Source organism: Aulostomus chinensis, chromosome 18 (genome assembly GCF_037954235.1).
Source record: "Aulostomus chinensis isolate RoL2024-O1b breed Wild chromosome 18, RoL_Achi_v1.0, whole genome shotgun sequence".
Classification (NCBI taxonomy): domain Eukaryota; kingdom Metazoa; phylum Chordata; class Actinopteri; order Syngnathiformes; family Aulostomidae; genus Aulostomus; species Aulostomus chinensis.
The window spans coordinates 3,086,126-3,111,181 of record NC_141337.1 but is presented as its reverse complement, the minus strand read 5'-3'; the positions used below and the strand labels follow the sequence as shown (position 1 = coordinate 3,111,181).

The following is a 25,056-nucleotide window of genomic DNA, read 5'->3' as shown; positions in this document are numbered from 1 at the left end:
TGCGTTTGTTATCTCAATTGGGATCCGACGAATGAACCACGTTTCACAAAAGAACAAACTACAAAAACAGCATCGTCTCTGTTCTCTTGACACGTGTCTGTGCGCACACACACACACACACACACACTCACACAAACTGGATTCGGCAGAGATTCAAAGCTGCCCTCTGCAGCAGTCATGGGGATGTATCGGCTCCACTTTGAAACTGGTTTGTGAAGGAAATGTAGATTTCCACCTCTTTCTGATGCGAAGCCCAACCATAAACACTGCTAACGCATGTAAATTAGCGAGGCTCCTGATTTGCAGGGGTTTCAGGTTCCCTGGTTCAACGGCGTCACATTGATGCTCAACTTGGCTTTGCAGCGCTAAGAGATTGTGGTCATTTTTGTGGTCATTTTGGAGAGACGGCTGGTGCTAATGAGTCATGCTAGGTACTGACACATTTCTCACTGAGGCGCTGACATGGACAAGAGCACAAAGGAACTTTTATGACCTGGGCTGCGTTTTTGTTTTGTCTGACTGCCGTGGAGATCTGCATCAAGGACTTTTTTTTTTTCTCACCACATCTCTGCAGTGCCACAATGTTTATTTTAAAATGGGTCTTTTGACAGACAGTTAGCCTTTAATAAATCTTTGCTCCTCCCGTGATTTGAACATGGCAGTAGGCCAGGTTGCAGTCTCCATGAAACTTTGATTAATCAAACACAACCCCAGATGCAATTCAGTGTTACACAGCCGGGGGAAACGTGTTTATTGACAGTGGGGAAGCCGTTAATCGCCTGTTTCACCACAGGGATGCTAAAAAAGCCTGGATAGACGGGCTGGTGTTGGTGTAAAGCTTCTTTATACCCGAACCAAAAAGTAGACGGCATTTTCAGGATTTAATTTAGTGAACACATTGTTTGCTTGTATAAGATATCCGACAGAGAGTACTACAAAGTACTTCTGTATACCTCGATACGTGTGCAGAGAGGATCCTCAGCAACCACATTAACTGCACTTAAGCCAGTGAACACGATTCAAACTCTGATCACTGACGAAATAAAAACTTTCCATTGTTTTGGATTTTCGCTGTGCCTCAGTTCAGCTCACTCAGCATGGAGTTATGAGGCGTTATTATTTCAGGGCAAGGAGCTCAGCGTGGAGTTTTTCCACTCAATCTTGAAATCCTTAAATGCGGGAGGAATGGGTGTGGTCATGTGTTTGTGGGAGTCTATCATGAAATACAGCCCAGGCTCAACATGTTTCCAATAATCCCACTTGAGCATGGAAGCCTTTATTCCCCCTCCAAGCAACAGCTGGTAACACATAGTTCCCAAATCAAAGCCAAACAAGAGATGAGTTATGCTTCCTGTGGGCACCGGCTCCCTCCTCTCCTATCTTGTCTGAGTCTGACTGTCCCAGACTTCCCACTTCTCCCCTGTTGATCCAGCCAGCATTGCTGCCATGTGAAAAGCAGGTTCCCACCTCCTCCCTGCCCTGCCCCCCCACAGCCCCCCCCCCCCCCACCTATGACACTGAGAAACACTCACTTGTGTTGTCAGAATGTAACAATTTTGGGGGATATTAAGAGTCCCACTGATTGGATGGGAAACATCTGCCCCTTGCGTGCTCTGACACTCATTGGTTTCCTGACACACTCTAGTCAAGAGGCGAGCTAATTCAGTACTGGGCACTCATGTTACGGCCTTTTTTTGTGCCAAGGAGAGAAGGGGGCTTAAAGGGTGTGGGCGGAGGATGGCTGGGGGAGGGAGGGGAAAACAGAGAGGGGAGGCAGGGGCTTCACAGCGGAGGCGGAGTAGTACAGCAGGAGCTTTAGCTTTAGGACAGGGCTTGGGGGAGTAGGACTGTGAGTTTGTCTGTGTGAACACATGAGGGAAAAGAGCGAGAGGAGAAGATGGGAGGAGATATCAGGCGGACTCGTGTAGGATGAACTGAAGACCGATCTCAACTCATCTGACTTGGACGCAAACAGGAAGGAGGCGATAGAAGAGTAGAGTTGCAGGAAAGAGTCATACTTGCCTGAACAAAGGAGAGATGAATGGCTGATAGAGGACGGGACATGCCTGACTTACTCAGGGAGAAAGAGTAAACTAGACTGAAGGACAAGTTCAGGGAGAAAAAGAGGAGGAGAGAGAGAGAGAGAGAGAGAGAGAGAGAGGTAGAAAGAGAGAGCTGCAGCAGAGCCAGGAAACAGGAAATATGAAAACAGGGGGAGGGTGATAGGAAGCAGATGAGGTGTGAGCGACTAGAAAGGTGCAAGACGGGCAGACGAGGAGAAGGTGAGGGGTGAGAGGGTGAAGCTCGCAGGGGGAGAGGTATGAGGGGGAAGCTCTTGAGTTCAGGCTTATCTCTCATGATCACCCTCCTCTGCCTGGGGAGCCTGCTGACAACTGTCACCTGGTACATGGTCGATGACACGTAAGTGTGTATGCTTCCTCTCTTTAAAGTCAAGGTTTTCTGTAACACCTGAGATGGCGAGGAAACGCATGGTTTTAGTTTAACAGGGACGTGATGCTGGTTGATCACCTTACGAGTAACGAGGGAGAAGCGGAGGGGATGATGTTGACTTGATCTAACGACATGAAGTCATTTTGACTTTTGACTGAAACTCCCACTAGAACCTGAAGTTATTCAAGGTAAAATGTCTGAAGGGAGCAGTGGCCGTCTGCTTTTGGTTAACAGTTTAATAGGCGCTTGCGTCAAACTGTGAGTGCGAAGACAGGAAACCGGCAGAACTCTTTGCTCTTGATGGAGTTTTAAAACCAGGAGCCGAGGCAGAGCTCTGCAAAACGCCAACGGCCGCAGGCGTTACAACACACGCGAGGAGAAACAAACTGCTGAAATGTAACACAGTAGCAAAGGTCTGTGTACACTGGTTGTTCATTTCTGATTTGAGAAGTTGATCATTTTGTCACTGTTTGCTCTCTGTCAATGGGAAATCTCTGAACGCTGGATTTCCAGGGGTGCAGGTGAAGGGGCCTGCCGCTCCAGCCGGCGACGGATGCTGATTCATCCCCGTGTCCTGGGGAGCTGACAAGAATTCCGTTGAAAACACACGCGCGGCTCGCAGACGACAAAGAGGTGTATCGCTGAAAAAGAAAAAGCATTGTTCGCATGCAGTTGTCACCTGAAGTGTAACATCACAAGTGCAAATAAATAAATAATAATGGTGTGTAATCTGAGCTCCCCGCGGCATTTGAGCAAGTCACACCGGCCCGGAGCAACAGCAAACCTCCTCGGCGTTTTTACAGCAGAGGATCTGCTACCGCACCGTGGAGAACGATGGGAGAAACACAACTCCAAAGTAGTCGCGCCTTCACTCTCTTGGGTCAAATCGGCCCTTTTCAGACAAGCAAAGCAAATGCAGTTCGGATCAAGCACAGATTATTTCTGATCTTTGATGCGAGAAATCAACTTGTTGCAGCTGGTTGTGACAATATTTACGTTTGAAGGAACAGTTTAGTTTGAGCTGTTGTTGTTGGTTTTTTTTGTCGTTGTTTCTCCCGATCCCTCTGCAGTCCAAACTGTTACTTCGAAACCCGGAGAACCCTGACTTTTGTGTCCTGTTGCGCTCTCATACTTCAAGCTGTAGTTCTGGTCTTTGCATTGCAGTGAGTAGAATTTAAATACACGCTGCATCAGATTTAGAGAATGGTGTCACTGGTCAGATTGCTGGGTAGATTTATGAGGCCCAACATGATACCCGCCGCCGGGCCGGACGATAGGTCAAAACTTAATTTAATATTTAACAGGTGGATGGAGAGCTGGGCGTCTGTGCTCGAGTGAATGAACAGTTTCCTTGTTACTGACTGACATGAGTGAAAGACATACATGGGAGTCTGACTGCTTCTAGTTTCCTCGTTTTTTGTTGTTGTTTTTTTTTTTTTTTAAACCTTAGTCGAAAATATTTGGTTGAAATTCTGCAAGAAATCACATCTAAATGAAGGAAATTAGCGGTCACATTGAGAAAAAGGAGACTGTTGGCCCCTCGGTGGTCGATGACAAATGTGACGGGCGCTCTCAAATAACCAGAATGCAATCCAGTCTCACCAAAATATCAGAAAAAAAAACTGCAAAGGAGGAAAAGAGTTTAAAAAAAAAAAGGATCCATCTCGACATGTTTTGACCAGTGTAGGTTTTCAGCACACATGCTCAAGTCCTTGAGAGGCGTGTGACATCACCTCGCACTCGTACAGGCTTGGTAGTCCAACATTTGGTGTTTTTGTGAACTCGCTTGTATGACATTATTATGCCGGCTGATGCAGCTGCTCTGATGTCAGCGCTGAGAAGGAAGTGATGTCATGTCCCAAAATGACCTCGGAGGAGAGAACAAAAAAAGGTTGTTGTTTTTTTAAATTACAGAAAACATGAAGCGTCTCTCCTCTGTGAGACCACGCGGCCTCTGGCACGTTTTATCAGGTCTGCTGTTGTGCGTAGGGAAGGAAGGGCGTACCCTTCCCAGATACGAGTGGCGCCCTTGATTGGGGCCCTGTTTTATCTCAGGACTTCACATTTCACTCATTCGCTTTATTTCTGCAGTAATGCTGGACCTCACAAACCCCCTCCTCAGAAGAAAGGCCGCCCGAAGCCCTCTGCTCTCTGCAAAGGCTGCAGGTGACTCCTCCGCTTTTGCTTTCATCAAATCCATCACGTCACCAGTATCTGACTTTGGGGTCTGGATGTGTGTGTTTGTGTGTGTGTGTGTGTGTGTGTGTGTGTGTGTGTGTGTAACAGGGAAATCATCGACAAAGTTTTAGAGCGTTACTCTAAAACCTGGAAGAAGCAGGAGGAGAACTACGAAAAATTCAGGTAAGACAACCCAACGCTCTCCGAGGGACGCCGAGTCACGTTTGAAAAGGCCGCAAAAGTAGAAGCACCACAGACGAGCGAAGAGAAGGGAAAGCACAAGAACAACATAAACCCGCTGCTCTAAATTTCCTCACTGCAAAAAGTCATGTGACTTATAGTAACAGTCCTCACCAGAGCTATTTTTACCGCTGAGTCTCGTATCGTCACCGTCTTAAAATAATTCCCTGTCTTTTTTTGACAGAAGTTTTTCTTGTTGTTGCCTAAAACAACTCCTTAAGATGTTTTGTCCCCTCTTTTTTTTTTTTGTGTGTGTGTTTTCTGAAAAAATGGGGGGGGGGGATGACAGGTGATTATTTTAAGGAGGCGACGGCAACATTTTTGAAATGCGAGACTGATTAGAATGAATTACCCGCCTGTTCTGATGGATCCAGATCAGTCGGTCGTGAAGCTTTTACGTTCTGGACCTGGACCGTTAACAACAGAGCCCTCCTGTGTCCCCAGGGCTCAGCTGAACACCAAGTGCCATGGCGCCAACAAGGCCATCATCACACAAAACAACACTCCGGTGGGATCGAAGATTTTGTACGACGGCGAGAAGTCAAGGACCCTCCAGGTGTCGCAGGAGATTTTCAAAACCTTTATTAAGGTATTTATCAGGGCTGTCACTTTAACGCATCAGTTAGATTAATTAATTACACCGAAAATTAACGCGTTGTAAAAATGAACACAGGACTAATTATAGCACACTTGAGTGGTAATTACCTAGACACGGGCATTTTAAACTTGGCCCATTGAGGGACCTGTACTTGGCGGTGGCGCGTCCCTTCGCGTCGCGAGTCAAAGCGCCGACTCGGCCTTAAGACGCCCCGACTTGGGTTTTATTCAATCACCAATAAATTTCAAATCTTCTCTTCTTAGTGTATTCATTTGATTAGTCGCGCACTACAATTTCGTTATGTCCTCGAATTCAAATTCTCTACTTGGGGACCTGAAGCAGATATGAGATTGAAATGGGATTAATTAATTACAAATCCTGTAATTAATTAGATTAATTTTTTTAATGGCCTGGCAGCACGAGTATTTATCCGTGAGTGTTTCCAGAACAGCAGCTGTACTGGAGGGACTCCTTGGCTGCTTGTCATGTGTCCACTCACATGTTGGCAGCGACAAAGCAGCTGCATGACTTGGTTTATTTCTGGTGAGGGAGTTCTTTACGGTGCCGCCGTCTGTTAGACAGCTTTTATATTGAAAATGTGTCATTTAAGAGTGAAAGAGCAAACGTGTTTGGTTAAAAGTGTGTGTGTGTGTCTGGGTGTGTGTGTGTGTGTGACTCCCACAAGTCTAAAACTGCTGATGAAATTTTTGGATGGGCAAAGTAAAGATTTACATTCATGGTATATTTATAAAAATGGAATCACAGAAAAACCCTCCGTGGTGTTAGACTGAGGTGTGATGCTCCTCTAAACCTGTCTTTACATGTAATTAGATTTCAACATTTTCCTCTGTTTCATACAAAAACAAAACAGACATGACATTTACAGTGCCGATGAGAAAAACAAATGAAAAATATTTTTTTAGAAAAAAAGTATCTTTTTGCAGCCGAAGTCAAACGAGCTTCTGTCGGGAGAGAGGGAGGGAGAGACAAAACCTGGTCCGTTGCCTCTCCCTCCCTCTCTCCCACTGAGAGAAGCAAACAGACGACAAAGAAGGAGCGACGGCAAGAATCTGTGAATACGCAGTGACTGAGCAGCTGAAGTGAGGAGATGGATATCGGAGCGCTCTATGAGCACCTGCACTTCCGTGAATTTTTTTCTGAGTGTTTCACTTCCCCTGCAAGAGGCACCTTCAGGTCTGACTTCTTCTTTCTGGACTGTTGCAGGCCCCCCTAAAAGCCAAAGAAATCTCAAATCTCACCACTGAAGATCTTTCCGTTCCTCAACACAAACACACACTAAAGTGTGTATATATATACATATATACATATATATATATATATATATATATATATATATATATACATATATATATATATATATATATACATATATATATATATAAACTGTAAGATAAGATAAGATAAACCTTTATTCGTCTCTGTTACAGCAGCAGAAACAGAGAAGTAGCAGCAGACAAAGTACAAGAGCACTAAAAAGAAGTAGCTATAATAAACTACAATAAAACTATAATACACTTTAATAAACTACAATCAACTACAATAAATACGAGCAGCATAAGTGATGGCTATTGCAGAGCAAAGTATATATATATATATATATATATATATATATATATATATATATATATATATATATATATATATATATATATATATACTTTGCTATACTATACGGTCCAGGTCCAGCTATACTATACACACACACACACACACACTTTTTTGAACAGCAGTGACCGCGCTCCATTGTTGGTTGCAGGAGCACCCCTTCTCAAATAAAACCTGGGACACGTGCGCTGTCGTGGGTAACGGAGGGATCCTGACTGACAGCAGCTGTGGGAAGATGATCGACTCGGCTCAGTTTGTGATGAGGTGGGGGACAGCGTCAGATATGAGGCGATGCTCCGCTCTGCTTCACAATCCAGTAAATGTTTTACCTCTGCCTGCTCGTTCAGGTGCAACCTGCCTCCTTTGGCGGACGGCTATGAGAAACACGTGGGCATCAAGACTGACCTCGTGACGGCAAACCCGAGCATCCTCCAAGAAAAGTGAGCAAGAATCTCACCGTTGCCTGGTGGTGTTCATGTTTCATCTCAATCAACGTGCATGTCTGTTTCCCAGGTACGGATCTCTAGTGTCGCGACGCCGTCCGTTTGTGGAGAGACTGAGCACCTATGGGAACTCCTTCATTCTCCTTCCTGCCTTCTCCTACGGCTTCAACACTCCTCTGTCCCTGCGTGTCGTCTACACCGTGGAAGACTTCAACAGCCCCGCTCGTCCAATCTTCTTCAACCCGGAGTACCTTAAAAGTCTGGACCTTTTCTGGCGTTCGCAGGGCCTGAAACCAAAGCGGCTCAGCACTGGCATCATGATGGCGAGCATGGCGCTGGAAGTCTGTTCCAACGTTCACCTGTACGGGTTTTGGCCTTTCAGTAATCACCCGCACGGTCTCTACACGCTGACCAATCACTACTACGACGACAGGAAGCCCAAGGGGCGATTCCACACCATGCCTGCTGAGTTTGAGCTCCTGTTGCAGCTGCATAGTCAGGGTGTGCTCAAGCTTCACCTGGGAGACTGTCCACAAGATGAGAAGTGACCATGTGACCGCGGTCAGCACAGCAGCCCCCCCCCCATCGGTCCACCCTCTAATTAACTTGTCCGTTTTCAGCGAATGGATCTATTTTGGTTGATGACACTGGACGCAGGAGTCCGTTCGCCCTCGGACTGTGATGGTACCTGAGAATCTTTGCAGACTAGGTCGGTGTTTCTTTGAGTATTTATTACCACGATCATCCAGCTGGCGTCTGGAGGAAGTGACTTTGACTTAAACGGGAAGCCTTTGTGAGGCCTGTGCGAGGGTCTACTCGGTCGTGCCTTATTTTTAAGAATTTATGACTGATCACACTGAATGTAGTATCTCTTTTACAGGAAAATTGCCTCTCTTACATGAACGCACCAGCACATTGAATGTCAACGAGCTTTTAACCTTTTTTGTTGTTGTTGTTGTTGAAAAAAATAGATGTCTTGAATTCACAAGGATTTTTTGGGGGGGGTGGGGGGGGGGGTGGGATGAGGGATGAATTCTTGGTGAATCCAGACTGAAGAAAACGGTGTGCACGGAGCTGTTGAAGGAAGCTAACGGAGACCAAACAAAACGTCCGTGTACCAACTCTCAAACACCTCGCCAAAGGTTGTATTTGGTAAAGTGTTCTTTACCCCATCGTACGCTCGATCCACCACAAACATCCGAGCCAAAACCTTGGAACTACCAAGACCAAAACTTCTTGACGAACTCAAGACATCCAGCGTTGAGTAGCGAGGAAACAAACGGCACTTTCTGGCTGATCGTTTTTATTTCTTAAAAAAAAAAAAAAAAATTTAAAAAAGGTGCAAAAATAAAGAAAGCAACATGAAATTAATAACACATCAGCAATATTTTTAAAAAAATTATTCCGCAAACTCATGCAACACAAAGCGCGACAGGCATCCAGAGGGCCCTGAGCAACGAAACACATCTGGATACACTCGGGTATTTGGTTGTTTTTTTTTTTAATCTTTTTTTTTTTGCACCACATTGTGATGTCATGAATTTATTAAAGTCAGCTCTTTGTCAGTGGCGTTGCAGAATCGGCCAAGTTCTTCTGTTTTTTTGGGGGGGTTTATTTTAACAGATGTGTTCAAGCTCCTTCATGTGAATATTTCCGTTTGTCGTTTGCGATACGTTTCTGTCCGTCGCCCAAGTTGTCAGGTTGTTGTTTGGTTTTGTTGTTGTTTTGTTTGTTTTCTTTCCTCTTAGGTGTTGTTTATTTGCATGTGTTTCTTCAGCCGCGTTGAGCTCTCAGGGCCACCGTACGTGACTGAACCGAGGCAGCACACAGAGAAGCAGGAGCAACACAAGAAAACACACCCAGGAGATGTGTTTTCAGGAAGGTTTCTATGGCGAGCAGCTCACACGCGGTCACGCCATCTGTGGTGACACTTGCCACTGGGGCAGGATCGTGGTTGGCAACACTCATATATTGGTACCTTTTTTTTTTTTAATTATTCAAAGAAGAGTGAGAGAGAAAGAAATCATTATTTAAATAATCAATCGATGCTGACTTTGTGCACTTTGGCGGGAAATTGTTGTTTGGGTTCCTCGGGAACATGAACATCTGCACCAGGGATCGGCCGGGGAGGAATTCTGGGACTGGTACTGTTTTTATGTCTGGCGTTGATTTTCTTGTAATCATGCACATAAATCACACACAAGCTGTAGGGGACATTTTATAGTTTTGAGCAACATGAGGTGGGAGGGGAAGGAGTTGAATATGTGAATAAACATTTATCAGACATGTTTGCGCACCGGTTGAACCGGAGTTCATCTGTCCAGCGGACGTCTCTGCTTGCGTGATTTGTTGTCTTTGAGTCAGTAGAGGTTGTAAACCTGCAGCACTTCTGCTTGTGAACGGTTCTTAGGAGAGTTCGAGGGAGAAGTTTGTGCTCGGTGTTCATTTCCTTGCTGGGAAATGGAATGATTCATTATCATGGTTTTGGCTTTCAACTTGCATTCTTGTGTCGATTCTCCTCTTTTAAGTAAATTTCAATACCATTTTAATCTGATGTAAAACAACAACAACAACAACAACAACGAATCTTCCAGTTTGCTATATGAATGGGGGTTAAATTACCTTTTGATAAACATGGAGATGAGTGACAGTTAAGTGGGAGTGAATTCACACTGTAGAATGTGACACAGAAACTGCCAACATCTTTTTATCCATCAAAGTCGCATCAACACATTTTCTCACCATTTTACCATCTTACCGTCTCATCTGGACTGTTGGTTGACTCCTTCATTTGCAGTTTAATTAACATCAACCAGTCCTGCATTGCCAAAGTGTTGTTTTGTTTTTTTTCTTTTTTCAAACTGGGAGTTCTGTGTCATGGTTGAGGATGGGAATCGGTTCTCGAAGGGATTTCATCGTCGTGGCGAGTTATGTCTTGGTGTCCTTGGTGAAAAACAGGAAGATGTTGAATTGTTTGCACATGTGAAATTAATTCATTTCAGTCCGTGTTTTGTTGTGTGGTCTCAGGGTTTATTACCTCACCAGCAGTGTAACAACCAGCCGCCCCTGGTCTGATTCACTGGGATTTTACCATTCAAAAGACGGTTCCGCTCCTTTAGCACCAACAGTACCATTTTGATACTTGATGTGGACCCGCAGGGGACTTTTATGCAACTGGGATCTATTATTATCTTTCCAGAACGTTCTCAGAACACCTCTGCAGGTGTGAGGGCCCTTGTGTTACAGCTTTAGAACATCCCCAGACCGTTACAGCGTTCTTTAAGCTGGACAGTCAGGGAAAGCTCTGCAAACGTTCCCCTAAACTGCCCATTAAAGAACATCCTGAAGGTTCTTTTAAGGGGTCATCAATGTCCCATTATCAAATATTTCATATAAATCCTGAATGATGTTCTCCAAACAGCAAAAATGGAACATTGAACCCCTGTAGAGAACGTTGTGAGGGGTCTCCTCCTGTACGGATTGTGAGAGTTTAACTCCTCCAGTGATATGGGTCACATGTTGCTGACTGCACACGTACGCTGAACCTTTAATGCTAAATTTAACTCCCTCGTATTACACACAGCTGATAACGGCCCGTACATTCACGCACCTTCCACTTCACCAAGTTTCTCCTGCTCGTCCAGCTTCAGGGGATCACGCCGTCGTGTGGATCCAGCATGCAAACATCTGGATTATACTCTGAAAAAAATAAAATAACTGAACAGGGAGGACTCGGAAAGAACTGGGGCAGTTTGTTGTCTAACCCTTTACTTCCCCGTCTCCATATTCATAATGGTGGCAATTGTAAACCGTCTCTAAAATGACATCTGTGTAGGGTCAGTGCGTCCAGCCAATTAGGCCGTTAATGGGAGGAAATGTTTGTTTCTTTTCAGAGAAAATAGCCCGCTGCCACAAGCTGCCATCCCAGAGTGCTCCTGGGATTCAGCGGTGACCTTGTTATACATCCAGCTGCAGCACTCGGTTTTCTCCTGATGGCCAGCCTCTCCAGGGAACACTTTTTTTCTTTTTTTTTTATTACAGACAATCACAAAACATACTTTCCATTTCCACTTCTGATGCCTTTTCTCCAGGCAACTGGCTGGGAACTCGCAAACGAAGACAGTGCGGAAAAAAGAATGTGAGGAGGCAGCTCCAGTTTAATATATTCCCAAGAATGCTGGATGGTTTCGGAATATTTCTCATGACTCGGTGATTGATTCCTTCTTGATAGACTGGAACCGAGGGTGAAAGCTTGGGTCAATCTTTGGGCGTAGATCCTCTGATCCCCTGGGGTAGATGGCCTGGTTTGGACAGCAGGCCTGAGGTTTGGCTAGCCGTCATTACATGATGCCTTCAGGTTCTCTCAGTAAAACGAACCTCGTGCCTTTGCTGAGCAGCCCTCTGGTGGGCGAACACAGCTCCGTTTAACCTGATGTGTATTTGTGGCTGCTGTGGAGATCACGCCTCAGCTCTGCATCGCTGCATTCTCTTGCTTAAAAGTTCTGTACGCCCTGGCCACCCACTGCCCCGCCGCATGAGCGGAGCTACTTATCGATTTATATGTTGTTGTCGTTGGTATTTAAAGGTCCACCTTGTAGCTCATTTAAACATTCAAATGTGCTGGGGGCAGCCGCCATGAACAGTTTGAGTGTCCGTCTCGTGCAAGACTCAAGGAAACACTAACTTCTTTAGCATGAGCTGAGGAGGAAACTCTGTTCACCAGTCAACTCACTTTCCGACACTCACCTGTGAAGACATTCTTCAGCAGGTTCACTGGTCTGGACCAATGCCCTTCCCCGGCACTGCCACGTGATGGTCCCACAGCTCAAGTATCGTCCCGGTTTCCTGGCTGCCAGCGTCTAAAGAGCTTCCTCGAGTACAAGCTGAGACTTCTGATTCACCACAGAGATCTGAGACCTTTGCTGCTACAGCGAGGGGCAGTGGACGCCATCGGAAATTAACAACACGCTATAAGACAAGCAATGCACCATGGTCCTTGTATTACCCGCGTGATTTTGAGCCAATAGCAAAACATCTGGACATTTGCAGGTATTTTTAATAATTTATTTGAATTTGAACCACACAATTATCTTTTTTCCCACGAAAGTGGTTTTTGTGCCTAAACCTCACCAGACTGTTGCAACTATCTTAAAATATTGCATTTTCCTCTGTAAATATAAGAACTTTTCCAGTTTTTAGCACAGGCACTGAATGCTTGGGTTGCTGGACGCTCCCAGAACAATGCAGACACCATGTGGATATCTCACAAGAACACCCCCTGAAAAGTGAAGATGAAATGATGCCTTTGCAATCTGAGTTGGCTTTTGCCCACTTTTCTGGCAAATTGAAGCGAGGCTACACGACTGTTGCGGTTCCCAGCAACCTCATGTTTCTAGGTATTTACCTACATCAGATTGCTGAGAATACGCAGGAAGCCAGATACTTCTTCTTTATCGTGATGTAATGATTATTGCGTCAGTTTAGTTTTGATTCCTCCTCCTCCTCGCTGAACCCTCTGACTGGAACAAACCCTCGGAGTACATTTCATGTCATTTTAAGCCTCACAGACTCAAATGTTCTCTTATCACAAGCTGAAGTTCAGCTGCCAAAGTGACAACAAAATGACGCCGCTGACATGACGTGAAGTGGCATCTCCCCTGTCTCCTGCCAGTGACACGACATCAGCCTGTGCGGCTGTAATTCTCCTGATGGGACCGCAGAGACCCCCTACTCCCCGCCGATCAAAACCAAACACACATCTCATTCTGACAGCGACAGCCAGGCAGTACTCAACATTTCAAAAAAACGAGGAGCCGTTTTACTCCTGACATTTACTTCTTTTCTTCTTTTTTTCTTCTGAAGCGCAAACAGAAGACGCAGGCACTCCGTTCAATACGCATTTCTGGTTTATTTTTTTGTAGGAAAATATTTCTTCTTTACATGCAAATCAAATATATCCATCAGAGAATATGAAAAGAAATCTTTGCCAAGTGATACCAGAGTGGCACTCAAAGGAATGTACATTTTAAGAAAAGGCATAGAAAACACACAAATGCATGTTTGTACTAAAGAAACCATGAATGTTCTCGTCTTATCTCGTGTTTGCCACTATGAGAGGGGCAACAGTCTCACCCAAGGACACAAGTCTTTCCTCTAAATGTCTGGCATTACTCACATTGACAGCGGACGTGGCTGAACGTTGTGGTATTCCTGATGAATAGACCCACAAAATACTTCCTTGTGTACACCAGGTGTTCTCAGGTGTGTGCCTTTACAGTCCAGAGACTGCTGTGAAAGGACTGTCTGTCCACGTCCTGTTGTTCTAACCAGCTACATGTTCGCACGTTGCGTCTGATAAATCCCTTTGTACCTCCAGCTGCCGGACATGGTGATGGTGCTACAGGTGCTAAACCAGAAATATTACAAGTTTATTCACGGTTGAGAACATTTTCTCTTGTGTTAGGCCACATTTTCTACCTTGAAATTCCATTATTACAAAGAGCACGTGCTGACCCACTCATCTGTCAAGAGTACCAAACCAGACAGAGCACTTTTTCTTTCGTGTTTGTCGTCACAACGCCTTGTTCCCATTTGGGAAACACGTGGCAGAGGAAAGAAACATTTCTTCGAGCCACATTTGCCCCATGGGCCTATTCACTTTCCACAAAGTTTGCATTCTTTCTGACTCACTCAATGGACAAAAGAGGGAATGACAAGACAAATAAATAACTGCACTGCAGGGTAAGTAGTTTGACCTGGATAGCTGCCCCCCTTTCCCTTACAATGGGCATATCTCAGCCACGTAACCTAGAATAGCTGCTGGGCTGTGACACCAACCTGCCGGCCCTGCTGAGCTCGAGCAGATGAGGTCCCAAGATTTCCCAGCAATTTATCTTTTATTTAGTCATCTCGTTTTCATGTCTAAGAATATCAGTCCTAATGGTCTTTAGAATCTGTTTCTGGGAAGCGGATTTTGACCAAAGTTAATCTTTGTGTAGTTTCAGCTGATGGAATCCAACAAAAGTGTAGCCGGTCAACACTGAAGGTCTGGTTTTCTTCAGTGAAATCAACACATGCACTTCCACCGCATCTATAAATCCTTGAAAATGCACCCTTCAAAGCGTTCTGCTGGGAAGTTTCTCCCTCTGACAGAAAACGTCTTTCTGTCAGAAAGACGAAGCTCTGGGAGGTCAAGTTATGTGGTAGCAGCAGCTCACGGGGGAGGGAATCACAACTCTCCCCCGGGAGGGAGGGGGACTGTTTCTACTAAAGCACACTGCTATTTTGTATACATGCAAAGGAAGTCACCACCACGTCGGGAGGCCCTCAGCGTCACGCGGGGCCCGGTTCGCTGGGGTATTTCACAATTCAACGTGATAGATCTGTCAGATGATACTCAGGGACTGAGCGTGCGAGCTGAAATGAGCGCGCTTGTTCGGGGAGCTTCTGTGGGGCACTAATTTGGCACTTCATGTCCTTCCCCATCAGCCATTTCGCCTCAACACAAATCTGTTAAGATGTCAGAACAATGTTGGAAAAGGAATAACACTGTTTATCAAAGCCCCGGAGGGTCGCTACATACATTAAATACTGATACTGGAACACACAAGGAGAGTCTGGCTTTTTGTTTTTTTTTCTTCACAAAGTCACTGTAGCCTACGATTTATAAAAATATACTATGTCATTTCACATTTTTTACAATTGGAAGGCAATTCAAAACACAAGAACCATAAATACCCATACAACTAATTCAACTTTTAAAACCTTCTTTTGATCTATTACAAAAAAAAACCTCGATAAAAAAGCGTTATTTTTTTTTTAAATATAAAACACTACCTCAAACATAAAAATGGATTTTTTTTCTTCAAAAAAGCAACACACACACACACACACACACACACACACACACATACACACACACACACATACATACATACAAAAAAACGGGTGACTTTTACAAAAGGGTTGGTCTCACGTTGGCGTGTTCCACACCGGAGTGGCCGCGGTATTCCAAAGCTACAAACAACCAGGCTTCAGAGTGTAAAATCTTGGCACTGACACTTGCATCTCACAAACAGTGTTTTGGTCTCATTATATTGTAGTAATGGCTTTAAACCTTCCCCATTACACATGTTGATATTGCAGCCTTGTGCATCTAACACTGAACCACTAGGAAGACTGAACTGACACAAGGTTTGTAATAGAAAAGCTGGTCGCTGGACACGGGAATCAATGGCAACTGGTGTGTGTGCTCCCCCAGCAAGGGGGGAAACTCTACTGATGACACCACCAGAGGGCAGTCAAATACTAAGCAGAGGAAACACGAGTGGGGAGTTGATCAGTAGCCATAAAGAGCAAGGGGGGGGTGGAAAAGAAAGTTTTAGAAAATTCATCTGCACCATTCAGGAATTCTCATGTAAGGAGTGAATTAAAAGAAAAGCTACCTGCTGTTCTCATCAGCTCCTGAGCAGCAGTTAGCGTAGCGCTGTTGTCAAAACACACACACACACACACACACACACACACACACACACACACACACACAAAACATATAGAGACACAAAACATGAGTGACAGGACGCAGCCCTCAGGAAGGGGATTCTCTCAATTAATGTTAAAGTTACTGCTTCATTCTGCCGCTTTATTTTATTGCATTTACGCAGCAGTGATGTCATTGCTTCAGCTCGCCGGGATGACATCCTGTTACCTTGGTATCGAGAATTAGGAGGCCAATGTGAAAAGTCTTTGCAGAGGAGCGGCTAGAAAAACGAACAAATCTCAGGTCAATCTGAGTTGCAGCAGAACTCATTATCTGACAGCAATTTTTCCTGGGCTCAAATCTCAAAGACGGGAGGAAGCAGGGAGACGACAGAGGGCGAAGATCTGCTTCACAAGACATGAACTCGACAGTCTAACAGCGTTTGTGTCGGTGTGACGTTTCAAGTTGTGATAGCCCAGACAAACTGTCAGCTGCAACATCACCTGTTTTGTTTTGTTTTTCTCACACACCTTAGAACACAAACTCACACCTTCTCCAGCTTGCAGGATTCTTTAAGGCACAGTGATGTTTAAAAATCCAAGACAGATCGCAACAATCCAGTGCGTTCTATCTACGTGGTTTCAATACCAGTCACTCTTTGTGGGGTTAAATCCATACGGAGGGCTTCCCCTCCCCTGATTTGCTGCTGCTACTGTTGCTGCTGCTGCCCCCTCCACTGCTGCCTCCTTTACCGTGCTTGAGTCGATGTTTCCGCTCCTTCTGAGGCTGCGGCTGCGGCTGCGGTTGAGCCTGGATGATGTTACTTTGGGGCTTGTCGTCCTGGTTGTTCCCCAGCTGCTCCTCCGCGCGGTGCTGCTGGCTGTACGCCTGGATGGCGGCCTCCAGTTGTTCATGAGCTTGCTGGATCATGTCTTTGTTGAGGGCCACGCGGGCCTCCCCTCCAGTTGGAAAATTGTCCTCATTGCTACCGAACTGCTGCTGCTCCTCCTGAGCGATGTTGGCCCGGTTCTGCTTGCAAGCCATCTTAGCATTGCTAAGGTCAGTGTAGGGCATCTGCTCCGGCTTCACCACAATGTTGTAACCAGGTGGAGCTGACGGGGTGTTCCACGAGAAAGGGTAGCCGACATAATCAGCAGCCCCATCCCCACCCACCCCTCCCTCAGAACCTGCCTCAGGCCCTGTCCCCCCTACTGATCCTTCGGCACCCACATTGGTGCCCAACAAGCCCAGCTGGTACTCATCCTCCTGAGGAGGGCAGCGCCGGCGGCGAAGAATATCACAGATAGAACCAATCCCCAAATGGAGCATCTCCCACACGTTGAGGGTGAGACAGAGGACAGTGACACCGTACATGATGCGCAAGAAGATGGTCTTCTCAGTTGGACGCGACACAAAGCAGTCAACACTGTGGGGACAAGGTTTCCCCGAGCATACGAACACAGGTGTCACACGGAATCCATACAGCAGATACTGGCCGGTAAGAAACCCTGCTTCAAGAACTGTACGAGTCACCAGCTGCAAAACGTAGACCCGCATCAGCCCCTCATCTTGGATACGCTTGCGACCATCATGACGGATTTTGGGTCTGGGTGTGGGTTGCAGTGGATCCCGCGGCCTTTTTGGAGGTTCGATCTCTGGCACCTCATAGATCATGGGGTCATCCTCCTGGTCCTCCTCCGTCTCCTCGATACCCCGGTGCTGCCGTGCTCCGAAGCAGATTTTCCTGGGCTTCCTGTGTGTGTAGCCCCCTCCTCCCGTTCGAACAGCAGCAGAACCACCTCCTCCTTTGGCTTCATCTAAACGTGCGATTTTGTTTACAGCATAACCCATGTACATGAGAGAAGGCATGGCCACCAAGATGATCTGGAAGACCCAGAAGCGAACATGAGATAAAGGGGCGAAGGCGTCGTAGCAGACATTCTCACAACCCGGCTGTCCCGAGTTACAGACAAACTTGCTCTGTTCATCGTAGTAGATGGACTCTCCTCCGACGGCAGTGAGAACGATGCGGAAGACGATGAGCACGGTGAGCCACAGCTTCCCCACGAAGGTGGAGTGGTTGTGGATCTCCTCCAGCAGCCGCGTGAGGAAGCTCCAGCTCATGGTGTCGCTGGACAGTGGGGCAGACAGTGTCCCTCTCTCACCTGTTCACAGACTCTGGAGACAGAAGGGGAGAAAAAAACAGAAGACAGAATGAGTTCAGAATTAATCCTCAATTATTTTAAAATCACAGCAACTGGAAGGACCCCTCTGAATTCCTCTAGCCAGACTTACAAGTTCTGCAAATTCAGCGACGAGGTGACATAATAATTACCTTAATTAAATCCAGTGTCTCAGATCTGTTGCTTCTAACAGTGTAAATACACTGAATTCAAAGCGCAGTGCCACATTGAGGTTGCTGTCAAGTTTCGTCTTAAAGGGAATTAGAAGACCAAACAGAGTGGAAAGAGGATATCGGTATTAAAAAATACCATCAAGCAGCACTGAGAAAGAAGTGAAATAATCCAAATAGAGAATTTGCTATCACCAAACACACACACACACACACACACACACACACACACACACACATACACACACACACACACACACACTCACACACACTTCTTTAACAGCCTATCTCTTTTTGAAGAAATAAATCCTCTTAGTGAGCCTTCTTCTGTGTGAGGTGCAGTTTTGGGATTGTATTAACTTGACTGGTTTGTTCTGGTTGAGAGGTAAATGGCATTGTGTTGTGCCACAATGTGCTTTTGCGCCAATGTGTGTTTGTGTGTTTGTGTGTGTGTGTGTGTGTGTGTGTCCCCATCTGAGCACAGTTTTAGGGAGAGGGACATGTTGCCTATGTAGGTTAGGTCTGGGCTCCAGGCACTCCATCCAAACCAGCAGAATCAGCAGGTGGCCGGGCACAGACCATTGGAGCGGGGCGTCAGACAGCAGACCCACATTAGCTCAGGCGATGGAGCTGAACCCAAACACTGCTGTCCCTCAGGGCGGCTTTGGGGGATGAATGTGACACCTCCACAGAACTTCCCCCCTGTATGAAGCCGCAATGGCGCATGGCTTATTGTCAGCTAGACTGAGAGGAAAATCCAGCCATGAGTACGGGCTTAGATTTAAAGGGCTTCCAGGGACGGCACCCTTAGCCAGCAGGTTGAGAGCTTAGTTGACGAGAGCTGGAGCTGAAGGGAAGAATGAAGAGACGAGCAGGAGCCCTCTGTTTAGCGTCTGCAGTAAGAGCAGCCAGGGTGGGAATGTTGTGAAGAGTCCTGCGATGAAACACGTGCATTGATCACTCTGACCATATAAGGGCACGCCTGGGACACAGGACGCCGCCGCCAGGACTCCCTTAAGTGTTCATGCGCTCTTGAGTTACTCAAATACAGTAAGAGGCCAACAAAACTGTGCAGAATCAAAGTGGCGATGTCCTTGTGGGACCGTCATGTGTGAGTAAGCAGCACACGGCTGCAGAGCGGTGACATCGCCGCGGCCTGAGCTCTGTCTGACTTTTCAAACATGACATCATTGAATTTCTTGACATAACTCCACAGTTGTCCTTCCACTAATAATATCCAGACTCTCTCACAGACAGTCGGCTGCAAAAAAACACTTTTGTTGTGAAATGTCTTTTCTGTGTGTTGGATATATGGTTAGGTCCTTCCGAATAAACTAAACCCTCTGAGCCCAAGACCAACCAGTGGGTTTGACAGGCAGGTTGTATTCAAAAATCCTCAACATTAGACTATGAATCATAAATTCTAAAAGCGCAAATTATCATGAAATGTGCCTTCCAACCGTCCTTGAATGAATCGAGCATGACAAACGCAGGAGAAATAACCAAACTGCAGCTTAAACTTCTGATATTTCTACACGCCTCATTAAAAACGCTGCCAAAAAGAAACTGTTTGCAGTTACCAGACCTTATGAAAAGCAAATAATTCTGCACTTTTCAGCACAACTGAAAAACCATCGTTGATGTAGTTCAGGAAAACAGTCACATGACAAAAAAAAACAAAACAAAAAAACTGCACGCAACAGGTGTGATCAAATTTATAGATGATGTACAAACGCACATTGTTCCAGCATTGCGAAGCTGGTAACACTTACAGGCACAAAATGTTGGATATATTGATTCCAGTTCATTTTTGTCCAATAAATTATGAAAAATGGCATTACACCTGCTTTACAGTGCATTTTTAAACTCTGTACAGTATACATCTTGCCATGAAGTATCAAAGAAGTAAAAAAACTTTTTTTTTTTAAATGGAGGTACTGTGTAGGGTTCAGAGGGTTCCTCAGATTTTCCTTACACTGACATTTAAAAAATGTACATTCACAGTGGGTGAATTATTCAAAACAAAATCTTCAGCTCTACTCATGTCTGTATGAAATTAGAAAATGGAAATATTTCACATCTTGAAAACTCGTTGAAGCAGATTTGCTCAAAAATTGTGTCTGACATCTCTGGGAAATCCACTAGGATTTAAAATGTGTCCCACTTGTTGGTGACTGACTTTCCAGGTCAGATTAGTTTCTGATATCATCGTGTTTCCTTCACAAAAAGCTCTCAGACGTCGCGCTCCAGTCAGCCAACATAAAAGGCTTCACTCTGGCTGGTCCGTCTCAAACTGGGACCTGAGCGTGTTCTTCGGTCGACCCTTGTGCTTCCTCTGCTCAGTTTCTGGGCAGTTTGTGTACCAGGAAGTGTCGTACTCCCTCCTGACCAGAAGAGACAGTCCAGCACAGCTGCCTGGACTCACTTCTCCTGCTACCTCAACAACATGTAACCTGGCATTTTGCTTTCTCATCCAATTTATTTCTGCAGGAGCTAGTGGGGCAGTTAGGGGTAAGAAGCTGACTCTGTGTATTAAGTTAGCGGGGTGAGTCAGCCTCCGCGAACAGCAGCACGGAGACACAGCAGGCAGGCTGGCTGTCTGTTGGCCTGATAGAGAGCATGAAGAGAGAAGAGGTGGAAATCAAGGAACACGTGAACCCTAAAAAAACCACACACGCTTTGGTTCTAAAGCACGAAAAGGACAAATAATCCAGGTTGAGTATTACAGAAGGTTCTGTTGGACTTCCCTTTCAGGATCAATGGTTCTGAAGCCATTAAAAAGGTCATGACTGTGTAATCACGGCTCTCTCGGATACATCCGAGCCTGTGACATAGCTCACAGCCCTACCAGCATGTAACAAGGTCAAAGGTCAAAAAGCCCTGGTCCCGAGGGGTGAACTCTTCACATCACGACCTCACATGCAGACTCAAACAGACAGTTAAAATGACAGCGAGCATCACTGGAGGGACCCCCTCAGTTACTGGCTCCCATCCCTCAGGATCCACACACACACACACCCACACCCACACACACACACACACACACACACGTGCAACAATCTCCACAAACGTGCAGCATAAAGTTACAGCATCCGTGTGTATGGAAACAGCATGACTGTGAGGAACACGGGGGGTCAGCTGAGGCGCTCCTTCTTCACTCTGGTGACTCATTATGTGGACACAACTCTTCAGCTGCAGGGACGCCGGTTCGGGAGGGACACCACGGGACAAACCCGGCACCCAGGACAACCGCAAATGTGGAGGAAGTTCTAACTGCAGAACAGCGCGATGTGCTGTTACCGTGTGACAACTCCAGCTCATGGGCTCGGCTCAGCTCCAAGTGGTGGTTCTGAACAGTAAACTACAAACACACATTAAATGTACAGTATCTTCATGCACATAATGACAGAAACAAGATTTCAGCGTGCGATGGTTTTGATCTCGTTTCCGATTGTTTAGCTGCCTTCTGTGGCGCCATGTAGAATCAGAGGCCGATTTCATACCAGAGAGACTTTGGACCTTCAGTTTAGGTTGAAAATAAAACTCAGGTTGATGTTAAAATCTCCAATGTTGGACTTGAAACAACCAAAATATGAAGATACAAGGACGTAAGACTTACAAGCTGACGTTAATATTTGAACGTTTGCAGGACGCTGGATTTGGGTGACAGAGGAAAACCAACAGGACTTGAAAGGCAGCTGTTGTGAGTGTTTTTTGACTGACTGACTGTTCTGACTGACTGAACTACAATCATAACCTACATTCTACTAAATATCCACTTCTCACAACGTCGGCGGACAGCTGGGCGCCTGCTGGGAGGGGCCAGATGTTTGGCATGATTAGGAGATTTAAAAAAAAAGAAAAACCAAATGACAGCCTAAGAAAAACTACACTGGAGCCTTCAAAGTGGTTCTGAAAGTCTAATTGCTGGCGTTGATTTAATTATTCATTATCAAGACGACCTGCTTGATTAACGTTTTTTGATTCAAGGTTAATAAAAATGGAAGAGTTAGTTGCCATTTGCTCCCATAATGAGACAGACGAGCAGCGTGGCTCCGACCTGTTGGTGTGCGACATGAACTCGGTCATTTCAATCATCAGATGAAAATTCAAACGTTTAAAAAAAACAACAACCTATCAACGTGTGGTGAAAACGTAATCAACCCGTTGCACTGGCGCGCTGATGCAGAACTGTAAAGGAGGTAAAGAGGTTCGAGCCAAGCTGTGCAGAGTAAACTGCTCCCTGTTAGTGAAATGATGAATAAATGGCGAGAAAAGGAGCGTTTAAAACGCGTCGACCCCCTCTCTCCACCTCTTAACAACTCGTCTCCATGGCCCTGCGAGGCTCTGATGTATGCAGATAGTGGCACATTCATATTAATAGACGGGGCAGCTCGTATAATGAACCCAGTGTGACGAGCGGGTGTGGGGGTAATGGATTTATTAGCCTCTGGATGAACGTGGACGCTCATAGATAAATGACGTCCTATGATTGTGTGTTGGATTCTATTTTTAGATGCAGATATTACTCGGTCGTATCAATCCTCGCCATTACCCCGTTTATCTTTCCCCGACTCGTTGGTTAGACTTCCTCCTGCAGGATGTCTGCACAGACTCCAGGTAAACATCCTCCGTGGGACTCATCTGCATCCTAATAATCAATTAGCTCCGTCTTAGTGTCTTTAAAGTGATTGTGAGGTTCTTGAGGGAAGATCCAATAAGAGAAACCATCAGCATTTTTTTTTTTTTTTTCCCCAGCCAAAATTGAATTGGCTTCTAATCCTGCTGATCTGCTGCTGGACTGCTGCCTCTAAAACAATGATGAGGATTGCTTCCTGTAGTTTGGCTGAACGTCGCGGGTCCGTCTCTTAAGTCTCCCCCGCTGAAGGCGATTGATTCCATCATCAAAATGGCTCCAGGATTCCCCTGGAATGACCTCAAGCTGACCAGAGCGTGCACACAGAGTAAGAGAAGCCCATGCTCTCATCACACACGCATGTTGCTTTAACTGGCAGATTCATGACTTTGGAAAATCTCCTCATTAAAAAAAAGCGCGTCTTGAATTCCTGCAACAACTTCCATTTTGTTTCTTTACCCCCTGATTTCTTTTTTTCCCTCTCTTTTGGTGAAACCTGAAATCACAGTATCTTACAAAGAATAAAAGAGCCATGAATACTTCATCTGTACTTTGTGGATTTTTTTTGTGTACTACTGTGAAGCATTTGCTACTGCTAGCGTGCAGTTTCTAACTGGAACTGATCAGGTATTACCACACTAACTACTTCACTGCGATGTTGTATTATCATGCACCTTCACTTTCTTGTATTTCTCACTTTATTAAGCTGGAGTAGGACGGCTGAGGCGTTGTGTTATTTCGAATATCTACTCTTACAGATCAAGTTTCATCTTCTCACAAGTGTCATGTTTCTGTTGCATTTATCGATTTTATTTCTATTTATTTATTGTTTTCCTTCTTTCTTGTTGTTCTTTCTCTACTTGAGCGAGAGAAACTGCAGCAGTCGCCACTTTCCCCTCGGGGATTGACAAAGTATTTCCAAATCGGATTCATTTACCGTTTTGACTCCCTGCTGCAGCGTGAGCTCCTTGCCTTGGGAGATATACACATGGACGTTATAATTATCAGTAATATTCAACGGGTTAATCGCGCCACGGGAGAAAAGGAGAGCACTTTTTGCAAACGTGTTAAATTTGAGAAATCCCGGATAAAGCTGAGCAGCTTATTTATTTGCTGCAAATATATTTCGCATCTTTTATCTCAAACCTGTTGGACTCAAACCAGGAAGCACTTTAATGAATTGGCTCCTAAAACTTTAAACTGTGTTTCCTGCAAAAGTAAATTTTTGTTGCTGACAGCAAGTTAAAAACCAGAGAGAGGAAGTGGTGAGAGAAGTAAAAGCTGCTCTCGAGGCGAAGGTTAATTATGCTTCTTGCTTCAGAAAAAAAAAAAGTCCTCTCTATGTGAGAAAGACATTTCTGTATTTCACATTAAGAGAAATCCTCACAAAAAAAAGAAAAAAAAAAAGGAGTGAGAATCCAGAACAAAGCTTTTCAGAGCGGCGGCGAAGTTTGAAGTGTCCTCACGGCTCAAAACAAAGTACTGCAGTGCGTGGGGATATTAAATATGCTGGCTTTGTAGATTAATCAAATAATAAAAGAAGCACATTTATTTCCCAAATCGGGCCGTTGCTGATAATTGGGATGAGATGCAGAACAGGGAGAGCGCCTGCTGTGTACATGCCACATGCCGTCAATGGGCTGCTTTTGAATTTGAGCTATAAAAACCTTTATCTTCTCACACCAGTTAAACTGGACGGTTGGTGATTGTAGTCTCACATTAGCGCTGATTGCAGCTAACAGAAGCACCTTCCCGGAGTGCAAACACCCGTTTTACTGACTGAGACCCGTGACTGCGGTGATGTCTCTGCGTTTGAGGGTTACCGCCACCGTGACCTCTTCCTCCCCTCGGCCAGCGGCACTCCTGAGCTTCCCCTCTTAACCTCCACCTACTCCCACCTGGCTGCGCAGATTAAATAATCTGCTCACCCAGTCGCTGGTCACACACCCCTCCATGATGAGCCTATGGGTCGGATAGCCCCCTGATGGTGAGAGACCCCCACATAAAACCAACATGTAAGTGAATAACGGATCACCAGATCACCAGATTACC

The 25,056-nt window shown here is 45.5% G+C and overlaps 2 protein-coding genes across 7 annotated transcripts in view; one reads left to right on the top strand and one right to left on the bottom strand.

Annotated features, from left to right (window-relative positions):
• Positions 1 to 1,812: 1,812 nt before the first annotated feature.
• On the top strand, positions 1,813 to 11,625 carry st8sia6 (ST8 alpha-N-acetyl-neuraminide alpha-2,8-sialyltransferase 6). Its single transcript, XM_086184730.1, has 7 exons — positions 1,813 to 2,421; positions 4,543 to 4,617; positions 4,738 to 4,812; positions 5,314 to 5,458; positions 7,245 to 7,357; positions 7,441 to 7,533; positions 7,607 to 11,625. The coding sequence occupies exons 1-7, from the start codon at positions 2,321 to 2,323 to the stop codon at positions 8,082 to 8,084; spliced, it is 1,080 nt and encodes a 359-aa protein (XP_086040856.1). The 5' UTR covers positions 1,813 to 2,320; the 3' UTR covers positions 8,085 to 11,625.
• Positions 11,626 to 13,426: 1,801 nt separating this feature from the next.
• Positions 13,427 to 25,056, bottom strand: part of gjc1 (gap junction protein gamma 1) — a 47,862-nt gene continuing 36,232 nt past the window's right edge. For all 6 annotated transcript variants that reach the window (XM_086184720.1, XM_086184718.1, XM_086184722.1 and 3 more), the window contains one exon: positions 13,427 to 18,193. In XM_086184720.1, the coding sequence (XP_086040846.1) occupies positions 16,682 to 18,139 (1,458 nt within the window). In that variant the 5' untranslated portion in view covers positions 18,140 to 18,193 and the 3' untranslated portion in view covers positions 13,427 to 16,681. The remainder of the gene's footprint in view (positions 18,194 to 25,056) is intronic.